This window comes from Strix aluco, chromosome 12 (genome assembly GCF_031877795.1).
Source record: "Strix aluco isolate bStrAlu1 chromosome 12, bStrAlu1.hap1, whole genome shotgun sequence".
NCBI classification, from domain to species: domain Eukaryota; kingdom Metazoa; phylum Chordata; class Aves; order Strigiformes; family Strigidae; genus Strix; species Strix aluco.
In genome coordinates this window covers 13,702,823-13,729,718 of record NC_133942.1, presented here as the reverse complement: position 1 = coordinate 13,729,718, position 26,896 = coordinate 13,702,823, and the positions used below count along the sequence as shown (strand labels likewise).

The 26,896-nt window shown below is 38.0% G+C and overlaps 1 protein-coding gene across 9 annotated transcripts in view; it reads right to left on the bottom strand.

Moving 5' to 3' along the window:
- Positions 1-26,896, bottom strand: part of MEGF11 (multiple EGF like domains 11) — a 306,379-nt gene that overhangs the window by 193,125 nt on the left and 86,358 nt on the right. For all 9 annotated transcript variants that reach the window (XR_012624787.1, XM_074836840.1, XM_074836839.1 and 6 more), the window contains 4 exons: positions 23,373-23,485; positions 19,211-19,334; positions 16,604-16,705; positions 14,974-15,074 (listed from right to left, as the gene is read on the bottom strand). Coding sequence is in view for 8 of the 9 variants with exons in the window: in XM_074836840.1 (XP_074692941.1) it covers positions 14,974-15,074; positions 16,604-16,705; positions 19,211-19,326 (319 nt within the window). In the remaining variant the exon portion in view is untranslated. The remainder of the gene's footprint in view (positions 1-14,973; positions 15,075-16,603; positions 16,706-19,210; positions 19,335-23,372; positions 23,486-26,896) is intronic.

The following is a 26,896-nucleotide window of genomic DNA, read 5'->3' as shown; positions in this document are numbered from 1 at the left end:
CTTAATGTCTATTTCTGTGGTCATCACTCAGAATACATCCATTAATTTATCACCTTGGATAGCACTTTAACGCAGGGTTTAGCAACTTTATTAGATGAAGATATGAAGACATCTCAAAGCCTGCTCAGGCTTTGAGCAATTTATTGTTTCAGTGTACGGCAGCCCTTTTTTTTCCATCTCCCTCTTGGTATCCAATGAAAGTACTAATAAAAAAATACAAAACCAAGGAGATTAATGTGAGCAAAGGAAAGATGAGACTGATGCAGATCATATAACAGCAATGGGTCACAAGATCAACTCTTTTTCCTGTAGGTGCAATTCCATTAAATTTTTTGGCAGATTTGGAATTAAAGACTACACATCTATGCAATCAGAACAGAATCAATGGTCTTTCTTGTCATCTGGGACATGGGGAGTCTCTGACCATTGCCTTAGTGAGGTATTGATCTGTTCAAAATAGCAGCTAGGTTGTGTTATCCTGTCTTGAGACCCTGCCAAAGCTTAGGGAGTAGACTATGCCAGAGATGACTTGTGAATGTCTGAAGTAAAAGAATCAAGGAGATACGTTTTGAGGATATTGTCTTTTCCCAGGAGCAGAATCTGGCAGATATCAGTGTCATCATTGACAAAAGATCAGTAAATCCCTATATGAATCTGCTAGGAGGCAAAGATTTGTTAATAAGCATAAAATCTACAATAGTTTCAGCTCAGATTTCTATTACCACATAAATGGCAATCTGGGGCTCTGATGACTAATGAGAAGGTGAACATGGGGCCTCCCACATTCTTGTCATGGCTGAGTGTCCCAGGCAGGTGACATGGGCTAGTTTACAGGTCCTGGAATAATTCCAGCCAGACCTCAGTGTTTCAGACTCTCAGGTCCCTCACAGGAGGAATGCTCACAGTTTACTGATTCCTGGAGGATCTGGCACTGATGAGAATCTAGTTTAGTCCATGCTTCAGTCTACTGCGTGCAGTAGGCCTTACTCTAGGGAGGGGTTACGGAAGTAAACTCTACCGGGGGAAGGTCAAGGTAGAGAAGAGACTGTCACTTTTTCTATGTGCCCTGAGAAAAGCAAGACTAGTGGAGCACTTTTTTGCGGTCTGGTCGGTTCTGAGGAATAGTTGAGCTGGAGCAGCACATCCCTGAGATGGGAATGGCATCGCATCAGTGACCATAAAATAGTGCCAGTGCCAGTAATAGAGGAGAAGGTTAGGGCCCTGCAAAAGGAGAGGTCGATGGGAGTCACACATTTAACAGACTCTTTGTGTCATTTTGATGCCCCATTGGCTTCATCTACTCTGGTAGAGAGGGAATAGGAGATAGTACTTACCATTTAATAATGTCTGAACAAGAGCTGAAAAGCAGCCTCCTTGTAGCAGCAAATGTCAGAAGAGCAGAACTGGGGTCAGTAAGCTGAACCGCTCTTTATCTTTGGCTGTGCGAATAACAGAAGAGCTTTGCAGTACTTCAGAGCACAAAAAGGGAATGGTGGGAAGGCACTGCAGGACTCTGAGCACTGAAGTGCATCTGCCCTGCAAAGTGGACAGGTTACAAGCTCGGGTGAAAGCAACTAATCTGTTAGTCTGTAGATAAAGTCACAACCAAGCTCTGTCAAGAGGAATGTGTGCAAAGGCATGAGGGAGTTAAGTTTAAGAACTAGGCAAATTCTGCAGTGAAGTCAAAGCATCTGTCTGAAGCCTGATTTCAACAGATTCATGACTAATGTCACATATAAAGGGAAGACCTCAGACCAAGGTCAGAGATGACAGTCCACACAGGGATGTCTCCTGCTCACCCCCAGTGCTCCATGGGGATCATGAGATACAAGCACCTGCGCTTGCTCTGGGGGGTGGAGAGAGAAATTCCACCTTCTGGTGAAACCCTGACCACACTAAGGTAAGTCATGCTCCCAAATCACTTACTATTTCTAAGGCTCAGTCTTTCGCACTGCCATCACAGAAAGTGAATTTGAGCCCATAGAGAACTCTCTGGAGATCAGCTAAACATTGTTAATTGTTGATCGTTTAAGGCTTGCAACTGATTTTATGCATTTTCTGCCATCGCTTCAACTAGAAATAATCATTGCATTCTACCACGTTGAGAGGAAAGACTAAGGCTGAGATCAATTCTGCTGATCAATGTTCTAATACAATATTATTCTGTGGGGTAATTTCAGCATTTAACTTTTTCTGGTAAACGATTTCCCATTGCCTCACTGCAGGGTTCAAAACAATCATTATCACTAGTTCAAACTGTTAATGAGGTTAAAAGAGATCCTGAATCAGCAGAGCAGAATCTACGACCCAAGAAAGCTTTTCGCCTCCTGTGCCCTCTGTCTACTCCTTCCATTTTGGTAAATTGACCAACTCTTTCCAGCAATTTGTAGAAAATACATTTTCACTGGTTAATTTTCTACTGGAATCTGATTCATCCAACCAGCAAACTTAATGACAATTTGTCTGCAAATTGTGCTTTATATTGCACCTTTAGAAAGAGTGTTACTATCTTTTTCTATGTAATGTAGAAATATTAACATCTACTCTTACACAGTCTTTCATTTTCTCTGGATATGATCTAGCAGACCTCACTCCACCAAAACTAAATGCAGTCAGATAGTATCTGCCAGCAGGAGGCTCCAGGTTTTTTAAGGACAGAAGAGGGAAGAAGTAATTCTGTGCGAAAACCAGTGGAAGTATTCCCCAGTCATTCTGTTCTTAACCTTAGGAGAATTTTTTCTGTTGCCTGAGGGAATGAAATTCTCAACAGGCTGGGGAATAGAGGAGAAGCTTGTACCTAACTAAGATCCCTGGTCCATTCAGCTTTCCTGCCAACACATGGAGAAGCTGCCAAACCTACCAGAAGAAGAGCAAGCATAACCTGATCTACCAAACTACCTGTGATGGCAGATAGTATCAAACTACACTCAACATTCTGCTGAACATTCTAACTGTCCTCCACTCACAGGTATGGGTATTTTTGTCCACAGTCTGGTCTCTCCTAGGAGTTGTGTTGGAATGGAAAGCGAGCTGCCAGTTGTGAGATACAAAGTTAGAAATTACCTAAAAGTGGTAAGTCAGAAATAAATAAACATTTCCATCATAAAAAGACTGGAGGAACATACAGTGCCCTACAGCTAAGGAAGGTGATAACAAAATTACAGATGAACAAGTAAGTACCTGTATCACAGCTGGCAGAACTGTATGAAGCTCATCAGTTTGGGGATGGCATTTCTAGCTGAGTGAGCCTCACTATAAAAATTTCACTAGTATATTACTACTGCCTCACCTCATATCACAACTACCTCTGCTTTCTTACTATGACTGTATCACTCAAATAGACCAAGAATTTACGGGTTCCAACACCAGCTAGGTAGCTGTTTGATTTAAGCAGGGATAGAGGAAGAATATAGAATGCCAAAGAAAATGAGCTATTATTAAAAAAAAAAACAAAACACATTTATAACAAGGGCAAGATTCTCAGAGGTGCTACAGCAGACAGCAAGAAACACAGGGGCAGGACTTTGGCCTAAAGAGTCTAGTAAAATTGCCAAGCCATCCTGCCTTGTTCTCTGGAAATCACCTCAAAATTACAGCACAGCTGCCCACTCAGGGCATTAAGTTAATTTCTTTGTGTACAAATTCCATCATATTACTGTTCCTGTGAAATACTTATTTTTGGATCTGGTAGCATTGCTACATGTCCGTAGTTCTCTGATTACTGACTTGCCCTGAATTGTGGGTCTCATGCCAAGAAAATTCTATTTTCTGTCAGTAAATGACACGGCTCCACTGCTGATTGATTTTCATAGGCAGAGAGTATGTGCTGTGTGTAAGAGTGAGGATGGATGCATCAAAAATGTTGTTCCTAAAAGATCAAAAGTAGATAGATGAAGACATCTGGACTGCATGATACTTCTGGCTATCTTTGCTGAGCAATGCAACACCTAATAAAACTAAATTACACCAACTCTCCTAGATAAATTTTAGTCCTGTAGCACACTGAGTAAACTATTGATTTTTCAAACAAAAATCTTTCTTCATTCTTATTCCAAATTTCATCAAGCCAATCTAACAAAAACCTTTTCTTTGTTTCTCACCAAAATAGGATGAATATGGACACATTTCTAAAGGCAAACCTGTCAATGAGGCCAGAGTATTAGATGGCATGGGCCCTAGAGGGCCAACGCATTTCAGATTTCATTTCAGATCAAGCCACACACTGCAAATGAAGGTCACCCTGATGAAATCAAGGATAGAAATATAGTCTGTTTGAAGATCATGTTAATGTATAAGCTACACTAACGTTACTGGGGATGGAATATTTAAATGCAGATACTTTTCTGACATTTCAAAAGGAACCATAGCAATGTGTTTCAGAGCAACTTACTGAAAAGAACTGCAAAAAAGACCCCAGGAAACAAATTATTATATAATTATGGGGCTGATTCTCATCTCAAGCCACTAGTTTAAACTTTCTGTAACCAACTCTAGATTGCAGAAGGTCAGCTGATTTAGGATCAAGTTGAATTTCTTAATAATGTCTAAGTGTCTAGAGAAACTTTCTACTGATGAGAAACAGTAAAATGTACTTTCTGATTCCTGTGATTCACACTGTTGCCTGAAAATAGAAGATGGGAGCTGGAAATAAAAGCTTTTACCTACATTATCAGAAGCTATTGAAGATGTCTACCCTTTACTATAATCTAAATGTTACATAGCATTTTCATAAACAAAACTACTACACAGTATTTGGTGAAAGAAAAGATAAATTTGGATGCTTTTAAATAATGCTTTCTAAAGGACTTTTATTTAAACTGTAGATTTTCCTAAAACATGACAGCTGTGAATGCAGATGTAGAGATATCAGATCTTAAGATACGTACCAGTGACTTGCTTCAGCAGAGCTTGTGTATGCACTACACTGCTATAACCCAAAGCCTCCTTTTGTTTCTTGATATACTGAATACCAGGTTTAATTTCTTTACAAGTATTCTTATATTATGTTTCGTACAAGGTTTCTTATTTTTAATCAAAAAAAATCTCTTTATTTGACTTAATTTACATGCTTAAGTTGTAAGCTTTTTCAAGTAAGGCTATCTTTTAGTGGTTTTGCACATGGATTTCTGGGCATGACAGTAATAAAAAGTAAATCTTACTATTCAGAAAAGAGAAATCTTGATAAAAAGAAGGAAAGCTTTGGAATTAAATAGATTGAAAATATCTCTTGACTTACTGCATCAGAGAAAGTGTGGTTTGCAAAAGTGAATACCTACGTCAGAAATACTTAGCTTAAGAGAAATTATTCAAAAATGTTTTGTGATCACATCCACAATGGACTGAAGTTTCATGAAAAACTTCCCTGGGGAGCCTTAAAAAAACCTTTATTAAAGTGAAAAGCATGTGCAAAAATACACAAATATGAAGTGGAATGCCATAATCCTGTAACAGAAAAAAAGAGAATGTCTGTGTAAACAGTCGAAGAGTACCTGGTTCTAGAGGAAGTATCCATGGCTGGTTAGAAGAGCTCTGTCTCTAATTAGCCTTTTTGATATCTGATTAATACTCTTACACTGTACAAGAGTATGAAGTGTTAACAGATGCTTTTCAAGCTATCAGCTGACATCATCTTCTTTCACTGAGAACAATTAGGGAACCAGAAATGAACACTGATTTGCCGATTGACTCTATTGCAAACCTAAAACTACCATCTATGTGCACTTTGGGCACCTTTAGTTCACTCCTTTTGCCCTATCACACTCTTTTTTTCTTTTTCTCCAAGAAGAATTCACGCAGTTTTGCTTCACTATCACTCACTTCACTGAAACTCATGCAAATGTCTCAGGAAGGTGCTTTGCTATATAAAGCTACAGAAAGAATTACTACATCCATATGAAAGCAGGACCCAGCCTGCAGATCTGTGGTTACTTCAGCAGCAACAGCTAATGTTTATTATTGTTGAGGTGTTAACACTACTTAGAAATGGTGTATATCCACAGTTCTCAGCCAAGCTGATGGAAACTGTAGCATTCAACACCTTAGAAAGCCAGGCTCCTGATGCAAAAGTATGGTTTCAATAGGAAGAAGTTACTTCTTTTCCAAAGTCCCACAGCGACCTTCTGCACAATTTGGCATCTTAACATTTTTACACTTTGGTCTAAATGATTTATTCTTCAGAGTTGTAAGTACTTTTTATTTCAATGTATGTGATCACTTTCTACAAATTTTTAGGACTTGTTTCATAACAGAGTACTATCTGTTTGCATTAAGCTGCAGAGTAGCTGGCCTATTTTTATAGGCTATCACATATTCATCAGAAATGGATGTAGTTGGAAAAGCAATTGGAAACCCACGGAATAATATATCTTTATCCTACCATGAGACATGGAATATGTGCCACACAAGACAAAGCTAACTGGGAACAAAGGGAACTAAAACCTCTTTAAATTCCCACCCAGTAAACCCACTCCCAGGCACTACCCAGCATTTGAGAAAACATCATCAATAAACACAACTAGTTGGGAATGGTATTCCATACGGCAGGCTCATAGTGTGAACGTCATCGGTATTTTTAAGAGGCACTAATGATTACAGACACACAATCCAGAAGTTCATATAAAAGAAATGTACCTTATGCACAGGAGGATGCTGAAAGCAGTATACTTAAGCCTAACATGCAGCTTTTGGGCCAAATTCAATCTGCCAAGTGCTTCCAGCCAGTCTCAGTCCTGTGATAGAGGAGATGGGGAATAGCTGAACTGTAAGTAAATGCACCCAGGTAGCCAGGCAGGAGGAGGCGTTTGCACAGGTTGACATATTTAGAGCATCCACGGCTGCTGCTATAAATGGCTGAGAGACCAGAGGGTGGCAGGAGCAAGGCCCACAAACCTCAGCCAGCCCGGACAACTGCCACACTGGCTCATCCTTCCCAAGGTTCTGAAGTGAGTGAAAAATATTTATAAAGAGTGGTTCACACCAGTTTTCAAAGTAGTCCCCTGTCACTACTGAAACTGAGAGGTGGAAAGACAAAAAAAAAACTATAAGGAGATTTCATGAGGATCATAGTGATGAGTATGTTTTATTAACTACAGTACAGCTGTATGTACTGGGTCTGGCTGGGATGGAGTTAGTTTTCTGCATAGCATCTTGGATGGTGCTGTGGTTTAGATTTGTGACCAAAACAAGGCTGATAATGCTTACACTTTAGCTATTGCTGAACAGTGGCTGCATGGCATCAAAGCTTTCTCTGCCTCTCACACTGCTGCACCCCCACTCCCAGTGAATAGATTGGGGGTGTGCAAGAAGTTGGGAGGGGACACAACCAGGCAGGTAACCCAAACTAACCAAAGAGATATTTCATGGATTATAACATCATGCTCAGCAAAAAAAAGAGGAGAGGAAGGACTTCCAGGAGATTAGCCATCTTTTGCTCAGTAACTGGCTGGTATCAATCTACCCATGGGAGGTGGTGAGTGACTGATTACATCACTTGTTTTGTTTCTCTTCTCTTCCACTTCTCTTTTGCTTATTAAACATTATTTTTAATCTTGATCCACAAGTTTTATTTCTTTTACTCTACCTTTCCTCTTCCCCTGTCCCACTGGGGGAAGTGGGTGAGAGTGGCTGTGTGGGTCAGTGAGCGAGCCGGTACTGGGGTTAACCCCCAACGCTGTGCTATGCTATCATTCTAGCGCATGCACTTCAGACATTCGTGTAGTGGTAGCGATTCATTTTTATTTTACAGTTTCAATCTTATAAGATGCCTAGAAATGAGGAAGAGGTGTGACTGATGCTTACACCTGGCATAGGTTGCACTAGCATTTTTTTCAGTCAACAAGGAATCTGCTTTAGAACAATGCCCCACATCTGACTGATGGCTTCCCAGACATCTAAGGTTAATGTGTGACAAAGACTCTGGAACTGGTCAGGGGAAGGTTACAGCCACAATAGAAAAGAAGTGGAAAATGATGCTATCTCAGATTTTGAATGTATATCAGAAGCTCTTTTTAAAGGCCATCTAGATTTAGGTAACTTCTTTTCCTCTCTATCTTTCCCCCCTTTTCTACTAAGCTTTAAAACTCTTCAGAGCACAAGGCAAATAAATCTATTAAATGGGAGAAGGATGTAAAGGAGTGGTCAAGAAAATAACTTCAGTTTTAAATGTGTTTAATTACACACATCCATCTTCTTTCTGACCCTATTGATTTCAATAAGTTAACCCAGCTCACCACACATCTGGTCTACTAATGAACTTCAAACTCTTTTGGAGAGAAAAATCTTCTGGAGATCTGTGCCCTTCTCATTCGATAAATGGCAAATGTCCTGTATGTATACGTCCTCAAGAGCCATTCACTCATATACGGGATGGACAGGATCTTGGTTTTGTAAGTCTATGCAAGTGAATAGATACCAGCAAGATAGGAAGGACTGAGCCATAAAGCTACTGTGGTTTAGCACTAGTGCCCTCCACACAAAAGATCAGTGTAAAGTAGAGTTAACAAGTGTATTAAGCAGGAGAATGAGGAAGGGGATTTTGAAAGGGAATCGAGACATAAAGAAGATGTGGAAGTGAGGATGAAGTAGCTGAAGATGTCCATTCACACATGGTGGATCTGTGCTGATTTACAGCAGCTGGGGACCAACCTGTCTTTGCTAAAAGTGAGCAAATTAATGGACTAACCTTTGCGTGGCTTGTTCTTCAAATTCAGCAATGAACTCACATTTATGATTCTTGTGTCTTTTTTCTGATCCTGCTGAAACTTCCAGGCCACTAGCATGAATACTATGAGTAGCTCTGGATCCAGTGCCTCCTTCTGTGTTGACATTCCCAGTATTCTTTTGTGGGAAAGAAGCATATACTGATCCAACTAAGATCACCTAAAGCAGCCAGAAAAGCTTTTTTACTGCTACACTAGCAACAGTCTAAATCTTTTTCTATCTATAATGCCTGCATAATTTTTCCTCTGATATTTATTAAGCCCCTTGAGACATTATATAGCTTCAGCATTCCCTCCTTTACGACTTCATGCTATTTCCATTCCTTTGTATGAACATTTTGTTTCTCCTCCTTCTACTGCATTTCTTCCAGAAGTCCTTCCCTTATTTCATTACTACTCCTCATCAGTATCTTTGCAAACCCATCAGCATACTGAAGCTGACTGCAAATATAAAATGATGGATGGGAGATAAGAATTGATTTTTTCACCTTCCCCTCAAAGAGGTCTCTCCATTACCTTTAGGCTAAATAGTAACCCAGTGTCTTCATCTATGCCACAAAGTGAACTGACCTACTTATAAGGCTGGTCTCCCTCTTCCTGTCCACACACACCTGCCTCTCAGGATGCTCAGAATGAACAAGCAAAGGTCTCTACTGCTTGCAGAGCCGTGGCCTGCCCCACTGTGTTCTGTAAAATGGTGTATCAGACATTGGTATATGGCTCCTCGGTTACATTCTGCAGTATGCTAGCAGAAGTTGAATGCAGATAACCAATTCTGTTGCAAGCTCCTTCTGTTGCTTTCTTATCAATCCACCTGCTCATTCAATAGAAAGCAGGGATTCCTCCCAGTCACCACACAGTGGTAAGAATGTTGCTGCTACTATGACTATAACTACTACTATTAGAAGCAGATTTTCTTAATTCCTGAGCAAGTTTCCCCTTAGATGAGAACACAGGACCCAAATTATTTTCCCCATATTCTTCACTGGAAAAAGATGTATGAAGTCATCTCAAATGCATATAAAAGGGGAAATTTCAAAGCGTCTCCTACCGTCATTTCAACTCTATAGTTAATAATGCTATATGCAGAATGGCCTTCCACACCATTTCCTCACACTCATACATCCCAAATCAGAGAGAGAAAAAGAATGTCCCCTGATACAAAGTATCTATGTACTGCTATATCATTTCCCTTAATTTATGTTGCATTATTGATGCACAGAATGCCGTACTTGAATAATGTAACAGTAAGGCTCTTACAGAAAGCACTAGCACCAGCTTTAATGTGTGTCTATAAAGATAAGAAAAATATATTTCCTAAGTCCAGCAGTTTTCAAACAATATATTTTCAAGTTACAGGAATGCTCACCATGAGGAATTTAAAATTGAGGTGAGGAGGGGGGGACAACATTTCTTCTAAAATGTTAATGAGCTACTGCTTTATAAAGTGAAAATAATCAACAAATCTGACATATGAACAAACATTATGAATATTCAGGAAGTTTAAGCTGCTGATTCAACATTTTCTAAGAGTGTACAACTTTTGCACTGATCACATAAGCTATTATTTTTCTTTTCATCATAAGTACACTCTACTGCGGTGTCAATGTGTTGTCGTAACATATGCATTGAATTGCAAGTATTGTAATTCATCCAGATGGCAGGAAGCTTTGGAATTGTTATTCCTATGGTACAGATGTTTAACAATCCAGCCATATGGCTCCAATAAGGCAGCCTTTTCAAAGATTAGAAAAACTACACTAAACATGCAGCCTTGTAAATTTGAGTGCAATCCTGAGGTATGAATGTTCATATTGCTACAATATAAAAGCATACATCATGCTATGAAGTTGGCATGTCTACTGGAATTACAGACTTTATGAAACATTATTTAAAATCCTGAAAAGAATCAGGTCCTGAATTTGCATAATTTCACCAAGTCAGCTATTAAAAGAACATTCCTCATTTGTTTTTGAAATTCATTAAAGGTGTCAGACACAGGCTAACTGAAAAAATGGGTAAATAACTACATGCAAATATAATAATGTCCCTAACCTCTCGCCTGAATGATCTACCACTCTAGGTAACAAATTGAGATTCAACCAACATGAGCAAGAATTTCTCTATAAAAAGATTTGTCAAAGTCAAGGAGCCCTGATGATGGTTCTGGCAATTATAATGTGGAAAGCTGAATATAGAGAAACAATCTGAGATCAGTAATATCTTGGCCAAGAAATGAAATAACCATGAAATGGTCAATCTATAACTCTACTGAATTTTGGCAGGTTTGAATGACAAATAAATGGCAGCAAATAAGATTGTTAAATCACTAATCCTGTCATTATTACATCCTGTCACACTGCATAGATTTATACATTAGAAAAAGAGTGTAAGGTATAGGAGTGAAAAACAAAACTGTTAAAAACTAAAATATGTCAATCTATGAAGAAAAGGTGAATTCCCAACTTTGTGTTTCATGGTTGTTCTTTTCTGCCAAAGTGTCAGATATAAGATGCTGCTTGCAGTCCCATCTTCCTTTTCTCTCATGCTTGGGTCTCTGACCCTTTGTTACCTAGAAGAAATGTCTTTTTTATATAAATCTGTTGTGCAAGAATAAGATTAAAATGGACAGACTGAACAAAGCATTGGTCTCTCAGACAAAAATATGTATCCACTTAGTATACTGGGGATCTTTCCACCTGACATATTCTTAAAGGGAAGTATTCAATTACCGTCTACTCAAAGGGTAAAAAAAATCATGAGAGAGCCATGTAATATCCCTTTTCTTTCTCCTTTTTTGAGCAGCAAAGTATTGAGAGATGCTTTATCTACCACAGATACTAATCTAAGCAATATAATTTTAAAACATCCTTACAAAAACCTTGAAGGGCAGTTGAACCCTGTGGTTGTTTAAAAAGATATTTTCTGCAGTTCATGCATTTGCTTTGCCAAAAGCTTACCTTAGCATACAAAGTATAGTAAATCATAGTTGCTCTGATTTACTACCCAGGCTATGCTGTTTGTTCTCAGGGACAGCTCAGTGAAAAGCTATGTCATGTATAAGAACATTCAGAGAAGGGGAATAGTTTTGCAAAACTACCAGAATGGTAGCAACCATTTCTAAGACATCAGTGGGAAAAAAAAAAATGCAGTTGTGCATTTGCAGCATTTTTCAGGTGGTATTTTTTGAATACAATTACAACCCAAAAATATTCAAGTCCTTTTAGGCACAAGGACAATTTCATACCCCAAAACTGTTTAACTGAAGTACTAATGGGCTGGTCAGATGTATAACAATTTAAATTATTTGACCTTGTGCCTGAATTCCACATTTTATGGAGCAGTAGCATATACAGATCTCAAAAAGGTGAAGACACCAGAGAAAAGACTGGCAGAGCAAAAAGCTCTGGGTCAACCTGATTATTTAGAACTGAGGGTAGATTTTATTAGACCTAATCCATTTAGTAAGTCCCAACAGGAGGACAAAGATAAAAAAATATATCTGACATTCCTTTAAAAATTAGTAAATGAGAAGGGAAAAGATCAAAACAGTAGCTGAAAGCCTTCAGTCCTGCTTTAAAAGCTAAGAAACAGTCATTAATAGAGATTTAAACTCAGCTTTCTCTAGTCTAAACATGTCACTGTTAATTACAAAGCTATTTAACTTTTGCAAGAAATAAAGACTGCTATTAATGAAAGGAGAACCAATTAGCCTTTAATCTACACACTGTTTTTTAATCAAACTTTCTTTTGATCATCAGACTCACTGCGGGACATATTCTCTCCTCCCCATGTTGTAGTGGCTTCCATGATTGCTAATGGAATAGATTTTAAAGGGCTGGCTGAGTGGGGAGAAGCTCTGCAGGGCTGGAGCTTCCTTCCCTTCATGTCAGTGGGGCTTAGCGGAGGCACACTCATCCCCAAACCATGCCACCCACAGCACAAGCAAGTGGAATGATTTGGATGGTGTCTCTTGACCTCTCTCTTGTAGCAGCTGCCATTAAAGGAGCAGGCACCGAACGTGTCTGGAGGAATGTGTGATGAGTACGAGACTATCTTGTTAGGAAACAGCAGAAAATACCAGTTTAAAGGAAAAAAAGAAATGGGCAAGGGAAGGTAAGGAAAGAGGCAAAATCAGGGAGGTGCCACCAGGAATTAAAATGGGATTCACTGCTAACTATGAAGAACAATGAATGGGAGAAATTGCTTGTTGGCACAGAACGCATTGTGGAAAAACTGAACAAAACTAATGGGACCAGGGCGTGATGTGTTAGAGACAAAAGAGAGGACATGAAAAGCATCACATTAGCTAAATATTGTTGTGCCTTCAAACTATTGGTTGCAGGGTCAGAGAGTTTCGATGAGGTTTTTTGTTTGGGTTGTGGGCTGGGGTTTTTTGTTCTATGTGGCTACCTGTGGTATCAAAACAATAAGACCAAGTCTCTAGAATCAATCATGATAGAGAAGCTCTTCCTTTACATCATTTCCCTCTCAGTTGCACTTGCTGCTCAGATCTCCCAGGATGGAGGATAGATAGAAAATGTCCCTGAGGCACACACTTTGCGATTATGACCATGCAGATAATGAAATATAAGAATCTGACTCCTGCACATGTAATCAACAGAGAGAATGTAAGTACTATCTGCACTGTGTCAAACATTAAACTCCTGGTCTGACCAGATACCTGCTGTCTGTTCTGCATTAGCAAAACTCTGGTGTATGCTGTTCTTTTTCCATAATATAAAGACAAAATTTGCCTGGCAGAAGCAGAATTCTTGAGTATTAATACTAAAAAAAACCCACTTTAAAATAAATTGTTAATATCCTCAAAGAATCAGAAAGTCTGCAGAGATCTCCTGTTGTTGCAACCAGTATGACAACTAAAAAATAAAAAAATCAATAGATTGCAGAGAGAAAAGTGAAAATAAATATGTGCTGTGCCAGACAGGAACTTGAGTCACAAAATTCAAGTTGGTAATAAAAGTATGTGGAACAACTGCTGAAATTATACTGACACTGGAGAAATTTAAAAGGTAAGCACATACTTAACATAGGAAGTATTTTAGCAAAGACAGTAAGTAACATTAGATGTTTTTTAGGACTTGAGTAACAGCATTTCACACTTCAGAAGATCAAATCATTACTCTCTCTGTAAAATAAGGCTAATTCTAATGCCTTATCTCAAAGGGCTGGTAAATGTTCACAGTCCAAAGCCCCTTTAAAGTAATTGTTTGGCATAAAGGTCATTTAAAATGAGATTAGGGTCCGTTCATGGTTTTGAGGTGCTCATATATTACAATGTAAGTACAATATAGGTACTCAGATAAAAACACCAACAGAACTAGATAGTAATAGCTTTAAAGCACTATGTCAAGATATTTAAAGTTAGCTGGATAATTGTATCATTTTCACATTTAAATTATTCTATGGCATTCTAAACCTGTCAATAAAATTTGGATTCTGATGCTGATCAAAATCTCCTCATGTTTTTCTTGTGTCATAATCGTATCCTAACAAGACATAGACAACAGATCCCCAGCTCCACTCTCCTTTTGAGCAAAGTGTAGCAAAAGCGTTCTGTCTCAGAATACTTAGAAAGCTGCAATACTGAAAATGCGTGACATTAATGCACAGGACCTTCTTAATTAACAAAGCTCTTAGGTGTTGCTGAAAGATCCATTTCACTCTTTGTCCCCCTCAGACTGACCTAACACACTCCAGAGCTTTTTATTTTCTTATACAGTGCAATTAGGATAAAGTTCTTCTGACATTTGTGGAGCTTTAAAAAGAGCAAAATTATTGACAGGAATCATGTAAAACACAATGAGATTTTAACTGTTCTTACCTGAAGTAAGAACTTTCAAAGTTAAGAGGCAGAAACTTTACACTGCTTCTTAAACTACGTAATAGTTTGTTCCTAAGAGTGTTCTCAGCTCCCCAAATTTTTTAACATTAGTGAATACTTGGATAAATAACTCCCCAAAGTAAGGTCTGATTCAAGAAAGCACTCAGGAACTTGATTAACTCCCTCCCCAATGATTTCAGCAAAATTTTACTTCGGTGCTTGAAATGCATATACCTGAAGTGACCTGAAATATGCTGTATCTGCAATTCTGAAATCAGTGGGACCTGAAGGTTCTGAGCAGCTCTGAAAATCAGCCCTTAATATTACTACTGCAATACATCTTTAATTTGTCTACAGCTCCTCCAAAAATTACTTTTAATTGTCACATCCAAATCAAAGCTCTGTACATACGTATACAGTAGTCTCCACTTTCATAATATCCAGGGCAGCACTGAGATCTTCGCCGATACATAGTTCTTAGTCCTCTTCGATATGCTGTTTTATAACTTATTCTAAATTGCAAGACAGAAAGCCATTTGACAATATTGAAAATCAATGCCTACTGTTGGAATTATATTTGTGTTAAATTATAGTAAGGATAGCATTCAATAATTATTTTAAAATGCATGAAAGCTTTTGATATTAAAAGCCACAATAAAAAAAAAAATCAATACTTGTTTTGAAACTTGAATTATAACTTATATTATAAACACAGTACTCATGACAGTCAATCACCGTAGCCCTTCCTCGGAATTAAAACATTTCCCCAGTCCCAAAGCAAGGGCAAGGAGCTTCTTCAAGAATAAATGATTCATTTGTGCATATCAGCAGGGTCAGCTATCATCAATGGAATGAACAGAATCTTCTACGGACACCACTGTGTCAGCACGCTACACAAGAAATTACCCCAATGGAAACTACTCTCAATACACAAAATATGAAGTTAACCCCAAGTGATTTCTTCCTACTTGTTAACCCTTCCGAGGCACTAATGCCTTGCAAAATGACTTTATAGGCCCAGTTCAGATTTAAAGCATGTTTTCCCCACCACAATATGTAGTCCACAGAAATTAAAAGGTGTTAAGCATTCTGTAGCTTTTCTAGCCTTATTCATAGCATTAGCAATGATAGCACATTAGAAAAGGAATATTTAACAGTGAACACTTCAAAACAGCTTTGTTCATGTTAGTTTATTTGAAATTACCCAAATTGAACAAAATCTATTGTTCCTCATGTTAGATAAATTGACTGAATTTGTTCTGCTGCATTCCAATCTATACAATAGTGCGGAAAGCTCTGCATCTCTGTTCAATTCCATACATTGTAACACAGAAGCTAAAAAGCAAAACCCCCAGTCAGTCTGGGGCGGTGCTGAACAACCTCTGTGCTACTGAATGCAGAAAAGTTAAGGTACCAATCAGGTTCTAAAACTCCCTTGAAAGATTGCAAATATTAGTGGATGTCTGTTAGGATACTTTTCTACTTGGAATCAGAATGACTATAACAATGATATCTTGCACCCTGGGAAAAAATAACTCTTTGGTATCAGCTTTCATTCAGTGCTAGAAATGGACCCATCCTCATTTTACCTGACTTTCAATACAGATTTGGGTGCAGTAGTCCAAATATGGATCCATTTATAATTATCACTAACCCTCAAGTGCCTGATTCTTCAAGATCTAGGAGCTGCAGGGATTTCATACTGTAGACCCGGACATGCACTGATCACTTGTTAAAGAAAGTTGGTCATGTTTGGTCATGTAATAAACACTTCCCCTCACATGGCAGGGTGAATGCCAAGGATACATACTCCTGAATGGCCCCATAAGACACTGACTACCATTGATCTCACTCAAACTTCATACAAAAACCTCTCTACTTTATTTAATCAGTGCCCTAGAATGCTAAACACTCTGGCTATTGTACTAGAACACATCTTTCTGTACATATCTGGCATATCACAGAAATTTGGACAAATAGAAGGTACACGAGGAGATAAAAAGACAAAATAAAACTAGAATTTCTAGGGATTAGCTCTTACCTATGTCTAGTGCACTTGAACCAGTTCAGTATGTCAGTACATCTTGTATAATAGATCTGATCAAAAGGATGAGCATAAGATTCCTGTACTGTCACAGCATAGCTAGGAGTAGACAGAGAAAGAAAGTGAAAGGCTGTTTGTTGTAACATGAAAAGCTTCAGTTCCCTGTATAGGCTAGTCATCTAACTCCAGCATAAAAAATAATTAAATCAATAATCTTAGAAACTTTGGGCATTATCAAAAAAAACAGAAAAAGGCTTCCTTCAAGCACAGCTCTTCCTGAAATTTTTGGAAACGCATCTAACTTGGGCTCCATAACTGAAATAGCCATAGAGATTTCAGTCTAAGTAATAAACCATTTCCTTCTGGAAAAGAAACAAATGTTACTAAAATTCATGGTAGTTTAGAAGGTGAAAAGGGCATTTGGTTAATTTGATAATGCAAATTTTAAAGGAGAGGAAAGCACTATGTTTTTAAAATATCTCAGTTGCCTTCCTGCCTAGGACTGTTCATTCTTGCTTGTACTCCACAATGCTAATAAGAGCTCATATTAACTTAGCACTGCTGCATTTTGCCAGCATGATGGGATGCTTACATTTTATCATTTTATGATGAAGTAGCATCATTATTTCAAATATTGGGTGCACCAATCAAATAGATCATTTGTAAAAGGTTGAAGAGTGTTTATTTTTCTGCTGCACAAATTTAATCCTTTTAAGTTGTAGCAGAAATAACCTCTGAACTATCTGAAAATTGTAACATGCATTAACTGGTATGTAGATTTGGATCACTGACATACAGTTAGAATAGGACTTCCCTTTGTACAAATGAAGGGATATAAACAAAAATGGGGCAAATTGATTAGAAATCACAGAGCTCCAACAATACTAAGAATTCAGCAATCTCCTTCCCAAAACACTACTTACTCATGCAACAGGTACTGTATGAATTACTATGGTTATACTGAAAGTGTCCGGACCTCTCACATGATATAGGAACACTAATCTCATTGATTTGTTAGTGTCAGCCATTTTTGAACACTGTATGGCCCTAGAGTAAGTGTGTGCACTGCCTAAGAAACTCATAATCTCAGGTTCTGATCTGGAAACAAGCCCCACTTTATCAGATCTACAATATCTTTGGAGAATGATACTGAAATCATTCTAGGCAGGGTCAAGACCCAGGAATTAGATCCTTCAAGTCATTCATTATATTGATTGTTGATTTCCTTCTCATCAGTGGGGCTGCTGATGTGATTAAGCCCTGTGAGATTGCACCCGTAAGGTAATACCAAAATGTTTGCTTGGAGGGTCTGATTGGCTTGAAATCGAAGATTGGACTATTACTGCCCTGCTTGTCATGCCCTTTCCAGACAAGCCAAGATTCTACTAGATGTTGCTTTTGCCCTCTACCACAGTTTGCTGGGTTTGACAATAATGTTTTTACTCCTACTAATGCCAAAATGTAAAATATTTACATTGCTCATTATTCAAGTAAAACAGTAACACTCACAGATCTTGATTATTATTTTATGATCCTGTTTGTTACCCAGCAATTGCCCTAACAATCTTTTCCCTTTGATTTATTAACATCTAAGTAACAAAGTCATCTTGGTCAGCACAACCAATCAATTTTGGTATTTAATTTTTGTTTCTCCTTGATTGGGTCTCTAGGTTGCTGACTTTCTTCAGACAAAATCAATATTTTATTCCTGTGCTCTGAATGCACTTCACCTCACAACGCAGACTGCAAAATTTTATTCCTGTATAGTCTTTGCTTTGCAGTTGCATTACCTACAAACAGTTAATTCTCTAATTAAGGCTTCTAAAATCAAAACACAGTACAATTAAAGTATGATTCCATTTTTGTTCTTGTTAAGGGGTTTATTTTGTTAAAGTGTACAGTAATTCATATTTGTGTGGAACTAAACCACAGATCGGAACTGGAAATTTAGCAAGTTAAACTTATGAGTACAGGAACTTTAGCCTCTGCAAACAGACCCTGCATGAGTGCGAACCCTATCAAAGCTGAAGGATTTCTCTGTACTCCTAAGAACTGCCTTGCGCAGATCCACTTTTAAGACCAGGACACTGTAACAACAGAGAGAACAAGAATTATCAGGGCCTTTAATTCTCAGTGCAGATATTCTTTGATGCTGACACAAATTTGGCAGATACAGCCACAAAGTTCAGGACATACAGAAGAAGCCTGCATGTTGCAGCAGAAAGGGCTTAAAATTAGTTGAAATTTCTAATAGCCTTGCTCAATACAACCAGAAAAAAGCAAGACAGAACAAGGCCACCGTTTCTCTAAATCTCTCCATGATAAACGAAAATGTGTCTGTGCAGTCCTCTAGCTGAAACTATGGAGGAGCTGAGCAGACAGGTAACACAGGGGTACAGGGTCTACAGCTCTAGCTTTGGAACCAATTCTTTGGGATGATCCAAATCCTCAAAGGCACTCAGAAGCACTATTTCTGTCATGCAAATCCATGTCCTTTTGTGAGGCAGGGTGGTATTTAGCAAATAACAGTTCTTATTTTGCCTTTTAAATGTAAAAATCTGAAACATCGAGTAAAAAAAAAAATATCAGAATGTTATACGTTACCTTTCCCAATGACTACAAACATTTGGATCATCTGGGTTTAGGGACAGAGTATTTTTGAGCAGAAAAGACAGAATAAGCCCTTTTAGAATCCACCTGAACAGCATATGCGCCACCATTGTTGTATCTAGATAAAGAAAAGAAAGTACAGCCATTAAAGACAATTTTGAAGAAAACATCCTTCTAGGCCTTTTAATCCTTGCTTTTGTGCAAATCCAAATACTGTGGAGTTATTTACAAACTGAAATACTTGAAAAAGCAATCAACTAAACAGTAAATTTTTTAAAAGTGCAAGTGCATTCTAAAAGGAATCTATATGTTTAAACCTACTAAATGATTGAGCTTGATGATTAAGCTACCCAAGATGATTGATGATTAAGCTACCCAAGATATTGACAGCCCCAGTGATTCTTCCAAAGAACATTTCTGATACTGATTATTTTTACAGCTGTCTGTCTGTACCGACAGAATACATAACTGAGGTACTAAAATAATCTATTCTTCCATCAACCTATAGGTAAATGGAAGAAAACCCAAATACCCCCTTTGATTTACTTAAATGGGTTTTACATCTGTCAATATAGTAGGCTAGATCTGAGACATATGCTTATTATATGACTGAAAGAAAATCAATTCACTTTTCAACTCTTAGATGGGGAATCACCATTTAGAATGACAGAGGTCAACGTACTGGGTCACATTATGCAGAACACTAAACATGAAATAAAAATATTTGCACTGAAATTGGAAATAGATTACATAAAATTCATTAGGTGTGGTCTCTTCACCATCTTACAGTTCATCTATTAAATATGTACTGACTTATACCTACTTATTGCTCATTTGTGGCTTTGAAATCAAAGTTGTGGTGTTTGCCTAGAGGCCCCCAGTGAGATCAGTCAAAAATACAAAATAGATAGGAAATCTGAGGCTGCTTTTAAATGTAACTGCATCAGAGGTGTTAATCTGTTAAACATTGTCAGTAAAACATATTTTTAAATATCCATTTTAGGCATTTATATCATCACATAATCCACCATTCAAATCAAAAGTCCCATAAATTATTCCTGGCAACAAGATTGCCCTAAAAATAGATTGAATCTTCATATGATCATCTAAAAAACACATGGCTCATTGCCTCATGGTCCAGAACAGCAAAAGGGATGTTAAGGGGTTTGCTCTGCATGGCACTGATATATAGCCCAGCATAAAGAAGTCATCACAAAGCAGAATGAAGAGAAGAGAGATAGCCAGGAAAGCTGATCTGAAATTACCTCCTGGTTCAAAGCTGCCTTAGCTAGTTCAAGGACACCCATTGCCTTTAGTGGATTCGAAGTGAAGATCCCAGTGGGAGTAATAGCTCATCTTTTAAATTATTCCTAGAGCTCTGCTAAACCCAAAGATAGGTCTTAAGCCATGTAAGTCATATTAATGTTAATTAACATGATTTAATGTTAATGTTCCTCATGAAATGGATTTAAGTCTACCAGTGACCATTCTCTACCTGCAGGCTGTTTCAAAGTCCCATGGCAACAATGCAAAAGCTTACTCTGGAAATTAAGAGGGCTGACAAGACAAGGACGTGAGAGAGAGTTCTGTTTATTGAAAAGACATTTGCTACACTTGTCCTAGACACTACTTCTCCATGGAGGAAAAGTGTCTTGAACGGCTGACCTGCAAGTGCTCATGGGACGCAAATTCAACAAATGTAATGTTCAAAACCTCAGAGCTTGTTTGAGAGTAGAATTGAACTTTGTTTTAACACCACAGGTACCAATAGATGTGAACTATCCAAGTATGAGGCTCAACAAAATGACAGACAACCCTTTAACCCCTCTAACAAAAATATCTTCAAAAGATGCCTTTAATGTATTATACTAGCTACCATTTGAATAATACCAAAGTACAGAGGACAAGTTTTTCTGAGCACTGTATTTATAGGGTGCAATTTACCCCCTTTTCTTCATTCTCTACACCTTTGATGCATGGCAAGACTGAACAAACAAGACTAGAGGAAAGCCTGCTTCTCTTGCTTTGACCGTTTCTAACGGAAACGGTCAAAGCAAGAGCAAGGCAAAACTGCTTAAGGAAATACAATCCTTAAGAGAGGGGTTTTTAAAATCAACACATAGTTCTGTGCTCAGTTTGCTAACTTCTTGAGAACATCAGCAGCCTGGGTTTATCCCTAAATTAATTAGAGGCAGAAAGACAGCCTGACTTCTACCTAAAGAGAGCAAGCCTTTTCACACCATATTTGAATTCTGTAGTTCGCAGAGTTCTCAATTTATTCTTAAGAAAACAATGTATCAGTTTAGTTTTTAAACCAAACAAACACCAAAGAATTATTTATAAGCCTTAATAGCACACATAGTATTTGTTTACAATGTATTTGAAAGAGGTTTAAAGTTGTTTTCTAAACTTTTAATGCTAATGCAATTTTATTATGTTTATAAATGAACCGCTTTGTGCAATTAATTTTCTAACTTTGTAAGTCAGATCGTATATCAGAAACATCCAACTCTCCAAACACAGCAGAACCTCATTCGTCTCAAGTGTCTCTTTTTCTAACTGAAATGAAATATTTCACTTTGATCACTGTTAATAGAAAAGACCTCATACCAAAACGGAATGGTTGCTATTACAAGATTCAGAATAAAACTCTAAAAATAGGAGCACATATATTAAAAACCAACATCAAAAAAGAATCCAGTAATGACATCCAATACAGATTTTTTTTTTTTAGCTTTTATCACTCCCCATAATACACACTACATTCCTGCATTCCGTTTAATGTTTGGAACATATTCTCCAAGGAGGCAGCATCAGCCTTTCAGGGGGACAATGCCTGAAACTTCATTAAAGATATAGCCAAATTACAGAAACATTTCCAGTGTCTGCCACTGCCACTCTCCCGAGGATAGGCAGCCTTTTGAGCTTAACAAGAAAATAAATGACACATAGGTCCTCTGTGCAGTCCCTAAATGGACTCTAACTTTTTGTCTCTCCAGGCCTGATTTTTCTTTTCAGGAGTGAAAGAAACCAATTTAGGGACAATTTGGCAAGAAAGAAGGTCTTTCAGTACCAAATACAATCTTGTAATTTTTCACAAGTGTCTCACTCTCTGTTAATTATAACTGATTAAGTTAGGTATGTGTTACTCCTTTAAGCCATTTTCATGTACCTTGCTCCTTTTTGAACAAATCTCAGTATTTTACCTTTTCACCTACTGGTCATTGGCTCCATCACAAAAGAAAGGAAACACACTTTCACTGTTAAGCTCCAAATCTTAGCTATAGAAAAACTAGTACATGGCAAGTCACTGATTTATTTATCTGTGGATTCACTTTACAAAAACTGTGGGGAAACTGTGCTGGGGTTTGCAAAGAGACCAGAAGAGGCAGCTGGTATTTTATATTGGATTAAGTACCTGGGAGCGTGGACAAAAGGAGGTTTGTTACTCTCTTGCAGTTTGTACAACACAAGCTGAGGACAACAGCACCCCATAAGGTTAGGACCTACATGTAAAGAAAATAAGACCCAAAGAATCCTTGCTGGGTGAAGCAAGTGTCCTCTAAAGATTTTTCTGAGTGTTGAGGACCTGGTTTTGGCAATATTCCTGTGAAAGAGGACTAGTGCATAGTTTAGGTGGCTGGGAGAAAAAAAGAAAAACAAAACCAAAACCACAGATTAAATTTCTCCTTTGCTTCCTTGGCTGACAGACTAGAAAATTTAACTAAAAATGACCATTAAAGAATTTCCTGTTCAGGGGCAGAAGTAGTGAAACATTTCATTTTGACATTTCTGTCACAAAATTTTTCATAATGCAACTTTGACAAGAAATTCAAACAGAATTTCCAGTACGTGACAAAGTTCTAAACTGACTTCCTTTCTCTCAATTTGCGATGAAATGAGTTCTAAACCAGGCAAAAAAAAAAAAAAAAAAAAAAAAAAAAAGCCAAACACTGATTTGGTGTCCAGCTGTAATTAGGAAAACATTTACAGAAGTGTTTTTCGCTAGCATGCAATATTCTGAAATCCTTATATACTTTTGAAGACCATTCCTTTAGATGTCTAAATGTATATGCAGTCTATTAACCTCACCTGAATTTTTCCCCCAAATTTCTGTGCAATGCATTTTACAAAAAGCCATGTTAAAAAGTCTTACCTCAAAGTGCTAAAAATTCCTAATGGATCCTGTTTTTACAGACCATCAGCACATGAAGACACACAGCACATTAACAGGATAGCAGAAGAAACCTCTTCAGAAGTTGCTTGGCCCTGTGAGCAACCCATTAGAAAAACAGAAAACATTGGGTCAGAGAAAGTGTGTTTGGGGGAGTGGAAACAAATTAAGACAGAAATGAGATAAACCATTCTAAATAATTACTTATCATAAGATAATTGTGCTCTATCAGACCACAGACCACTATCCTGCTTTCAGCCAATAGCAAGTGTCTAGGGAAGAGTGCGAGAAGATAGCTGGTAGTAACACAGCCCTTTTAAACCCTTCTGGCTTCCAGCAATTTGCAACTTTGGGACTTCCTCAGCCATGAGTGGTATCTTTGTGTTTAACAGCATTTGATGGATTCTATTTCAATAACTTATCTAATCATTTTTGATCTGTTAAAATGCAAATGTCAAGCCCCTAAATTTAGTGTCAACAACATCCTGCGATGGCCTCACATCTTAGCCATTTACTGTATGAAATACTTGTTTGTTTTTCTGTCTGCCTCCTCAATTTCATTTGACACCTCCTTGCTCCTCTGTTGGAAATCAATCATTGATTCTCAGACTTTGTTTCCTATCACATAGACAACATTTTGTTTACATGTAGACTTTTTCTTCTGTAATATCCCAACAAGAAAGTTCAGTTGCTTTCAGGAAGTTTGATGAAAGACGTTCCAAAAGTCTTCTAGAAATCCAAATGGATTTTTTTGATCCACATGTTTACTTCAAAGAGCTTTAGCAATTTATGAAGGCTTTACAATGCCATGGTGATTATTCATAAATGTATTATATTTATCAAGAGGTTCCCTAATCCTGTTCTTAATTATAGTTTCTACCAAATAGGAAAATCTAGGTACATGAAAATTAAAATGTATTCTAGTATTTGTGTGTAAGCAATTGAGGAAAATGCAAGAGAATAGTTAAGCCAAAAAACAAAAAGTTGGATTTCACTGAAGAAGCATTAAAGTGACTGAGTGTTTGCTGATTACACTATTTTAGTCTCTAAGTAGTAGCAAGCTTCCAACAAGCTGCCCTCTGTGGCATTCCTCCTTCTCATCCCATCTGAAATTTTCATGATAGTTTAGGCAAGGGATCATTTAAACACACACTTCATTTGGCTCTACATCAGATTTTGTTAGAAACAAGCTGTTATGAAAGCTAAATGAGGCCATGAGTTTCAAAACTGATCAGGATTTTTTGGATGCCTCCATTTATGATTAATAACTTGAGATACCATGAAAGGGCTGAATAATATGCAGAGCTCAGAATGCATGCTAAGAAACAGGTTGTTTTAATCTGGGCAGTGAACTAAGCCACTCAAACTCATAGTCACCTCTAAAAATTGTTGCCATGACCAACACAAATATTGTCAATGACAGGTTGTGGGTTTGTTTGTTTTTAATGAAAATTTAAAGCTGTTTTAAACAAATAAACACTTCCACAAAGGATCAGGTACAGAATACAAAAGCAATGACAATGTGATTCCTATCATCTGACCACAGAGAAATTCAAGTGATAGAAGAACTAGCAGAAACACCAGACTATGCAGTGAGTTGCTGGGTTCCCTCTACTGACATCTTGCACGATTAATGCAGGAAGATAGTAGACAAGAAGCTGCCTCTGTTAACAAAAGATGGTATTTCAGTTAACAGAGTCTATTTAAGCTCCTAGAAGTCATTGTACTGAGAGCAAATTATTATCCCTTACATGCAGGGCAAAACAACTGGTCTATAATCTGTGCTACAAACCCCATGCTGTCAGTATATTCAGCTTTTCCACGTTCTCCTTAAGCACTGCTCTCTCTCAGGTTTGTGTGCATCTCTGCCTGTGATGTCAGAGCAGTTCAATAGCTGGAAGTACCTGGAGCAGAAGTCACTACTATTCACAAATGTCCCTGATACCATTTCCAGACATGTCTCCTGTCACCTGGAGGTGACACAGACAAGGGGAGAAACAGAGCTGGCCAGGCCAGTACAACTGCATTTGACTTTCAGCAGGTTTCCTTTGCAGTATCTTGTGAAGGCCCACGGGCTCACGGCACAGGACCAGTTTGTACAGCTCTGTTCCTCAAAGAGGCCAATCCCAGCAGTGGCACAAGCTAGTAACAGAGCAACAAGATGTACAAAACTAGGATCTTTCTTACCTTACACTTGAGTTCATACAAAGGGGACAAGCCTGTTCCAACTTTGTCCTTCTAGCCATAAGGGTAATGCCAATAAACATAAGCAGGAACATTAACTTTTCAGTATAAAAGTATTCTGTGCTCTCTATGAAAGTTAACCATGCTCCTCTGATCCTCAACCAAAGTTCATTGCTGAAGTTACAGTGAATGTTGGGAATGAAACAAATTTAACAATTCTATGGTAAAAGAATAAAAGCGAAATTTAGAGATTTTCATAGTTTATGGGGATGTCATTAAGGAACAGTATGAAGAGCTGCATCCTGAGTCCTGTTTGCTAAGTCTCAGCAGCAGCCACCTCTGCTACATCATTCAGTGAAATAGGTGCTGTTCAGTACAAATAAAGGAACTAATTCCATTTCCCAAAATGTTGTTTTAGAGGCTTTCTTTAAAAGAGTGGATAAATGCACTGGGGTCCTAACTGCTAGAGTGCCCTCATGACTCTCCCTTATATTCTTTGAACCAGAGTTGCTCAGTTTTCCAAAACTGGGTGGGGGCTGACTTTAATGGGAACCAAATGCCCAAATCTCTTAAGTTGCTTTAAATTTCTAGATTAATATATATCAGTGTGAGTTGCAATTGCTACAGTGAACATTGTTACAGTTTCATGGATATCATATGAAGTCTGAAGATCTGATTCAGCACTAAGCACTCTTATAAGCTGACTTCCACTGGAGTCATTGGGAGCTTGGCTAGAGCAAAGCAGGAATAAATAATGAAGTAAGCTCTTCTCAATCTATCAAATGCTATTTTTGGAAGCTCACGATTGTTCTTTCAGTGCTCTCAGAGGAAAACTAGGTCAAAATACCACAGAGACAGGCCACTAGGCAAGCAATCTAGGCAATTAGTTTAGTTATGGCTAATGAGATATGTTTATCAAGACAAAGGCTGGTATATGAATCTAGGTTTCAGAGGACCTGAGTTTGAATCACACTGTCAAAGACTTAAGGTGTGACACTGGGTTAGCAACGTGTCAGGGCTAGACTGAGGTGGCTGAAACTCCACCCAAGTTCTGCATCTAGTATTTTCTGTAGGCTAGCTCTGAGCCTTCAAAGGCACCTAACCACCATACAACACCAGGCTTTGAAACTTTGGGTGAAATTTAGGACATACAAGTTCTTAAAGTCTCACTATCTTCCATAGGAAACAAGGGAAGAGGACTGACCAAGCTGCCAGGTGCTTTAAGAACGAGCATATTACAAACTGAAAAGTGATTTTAGATATTGCAGCAACAATGTATAAACACATTTGTCATTATCCATCCACTCTATGAGATCAACATC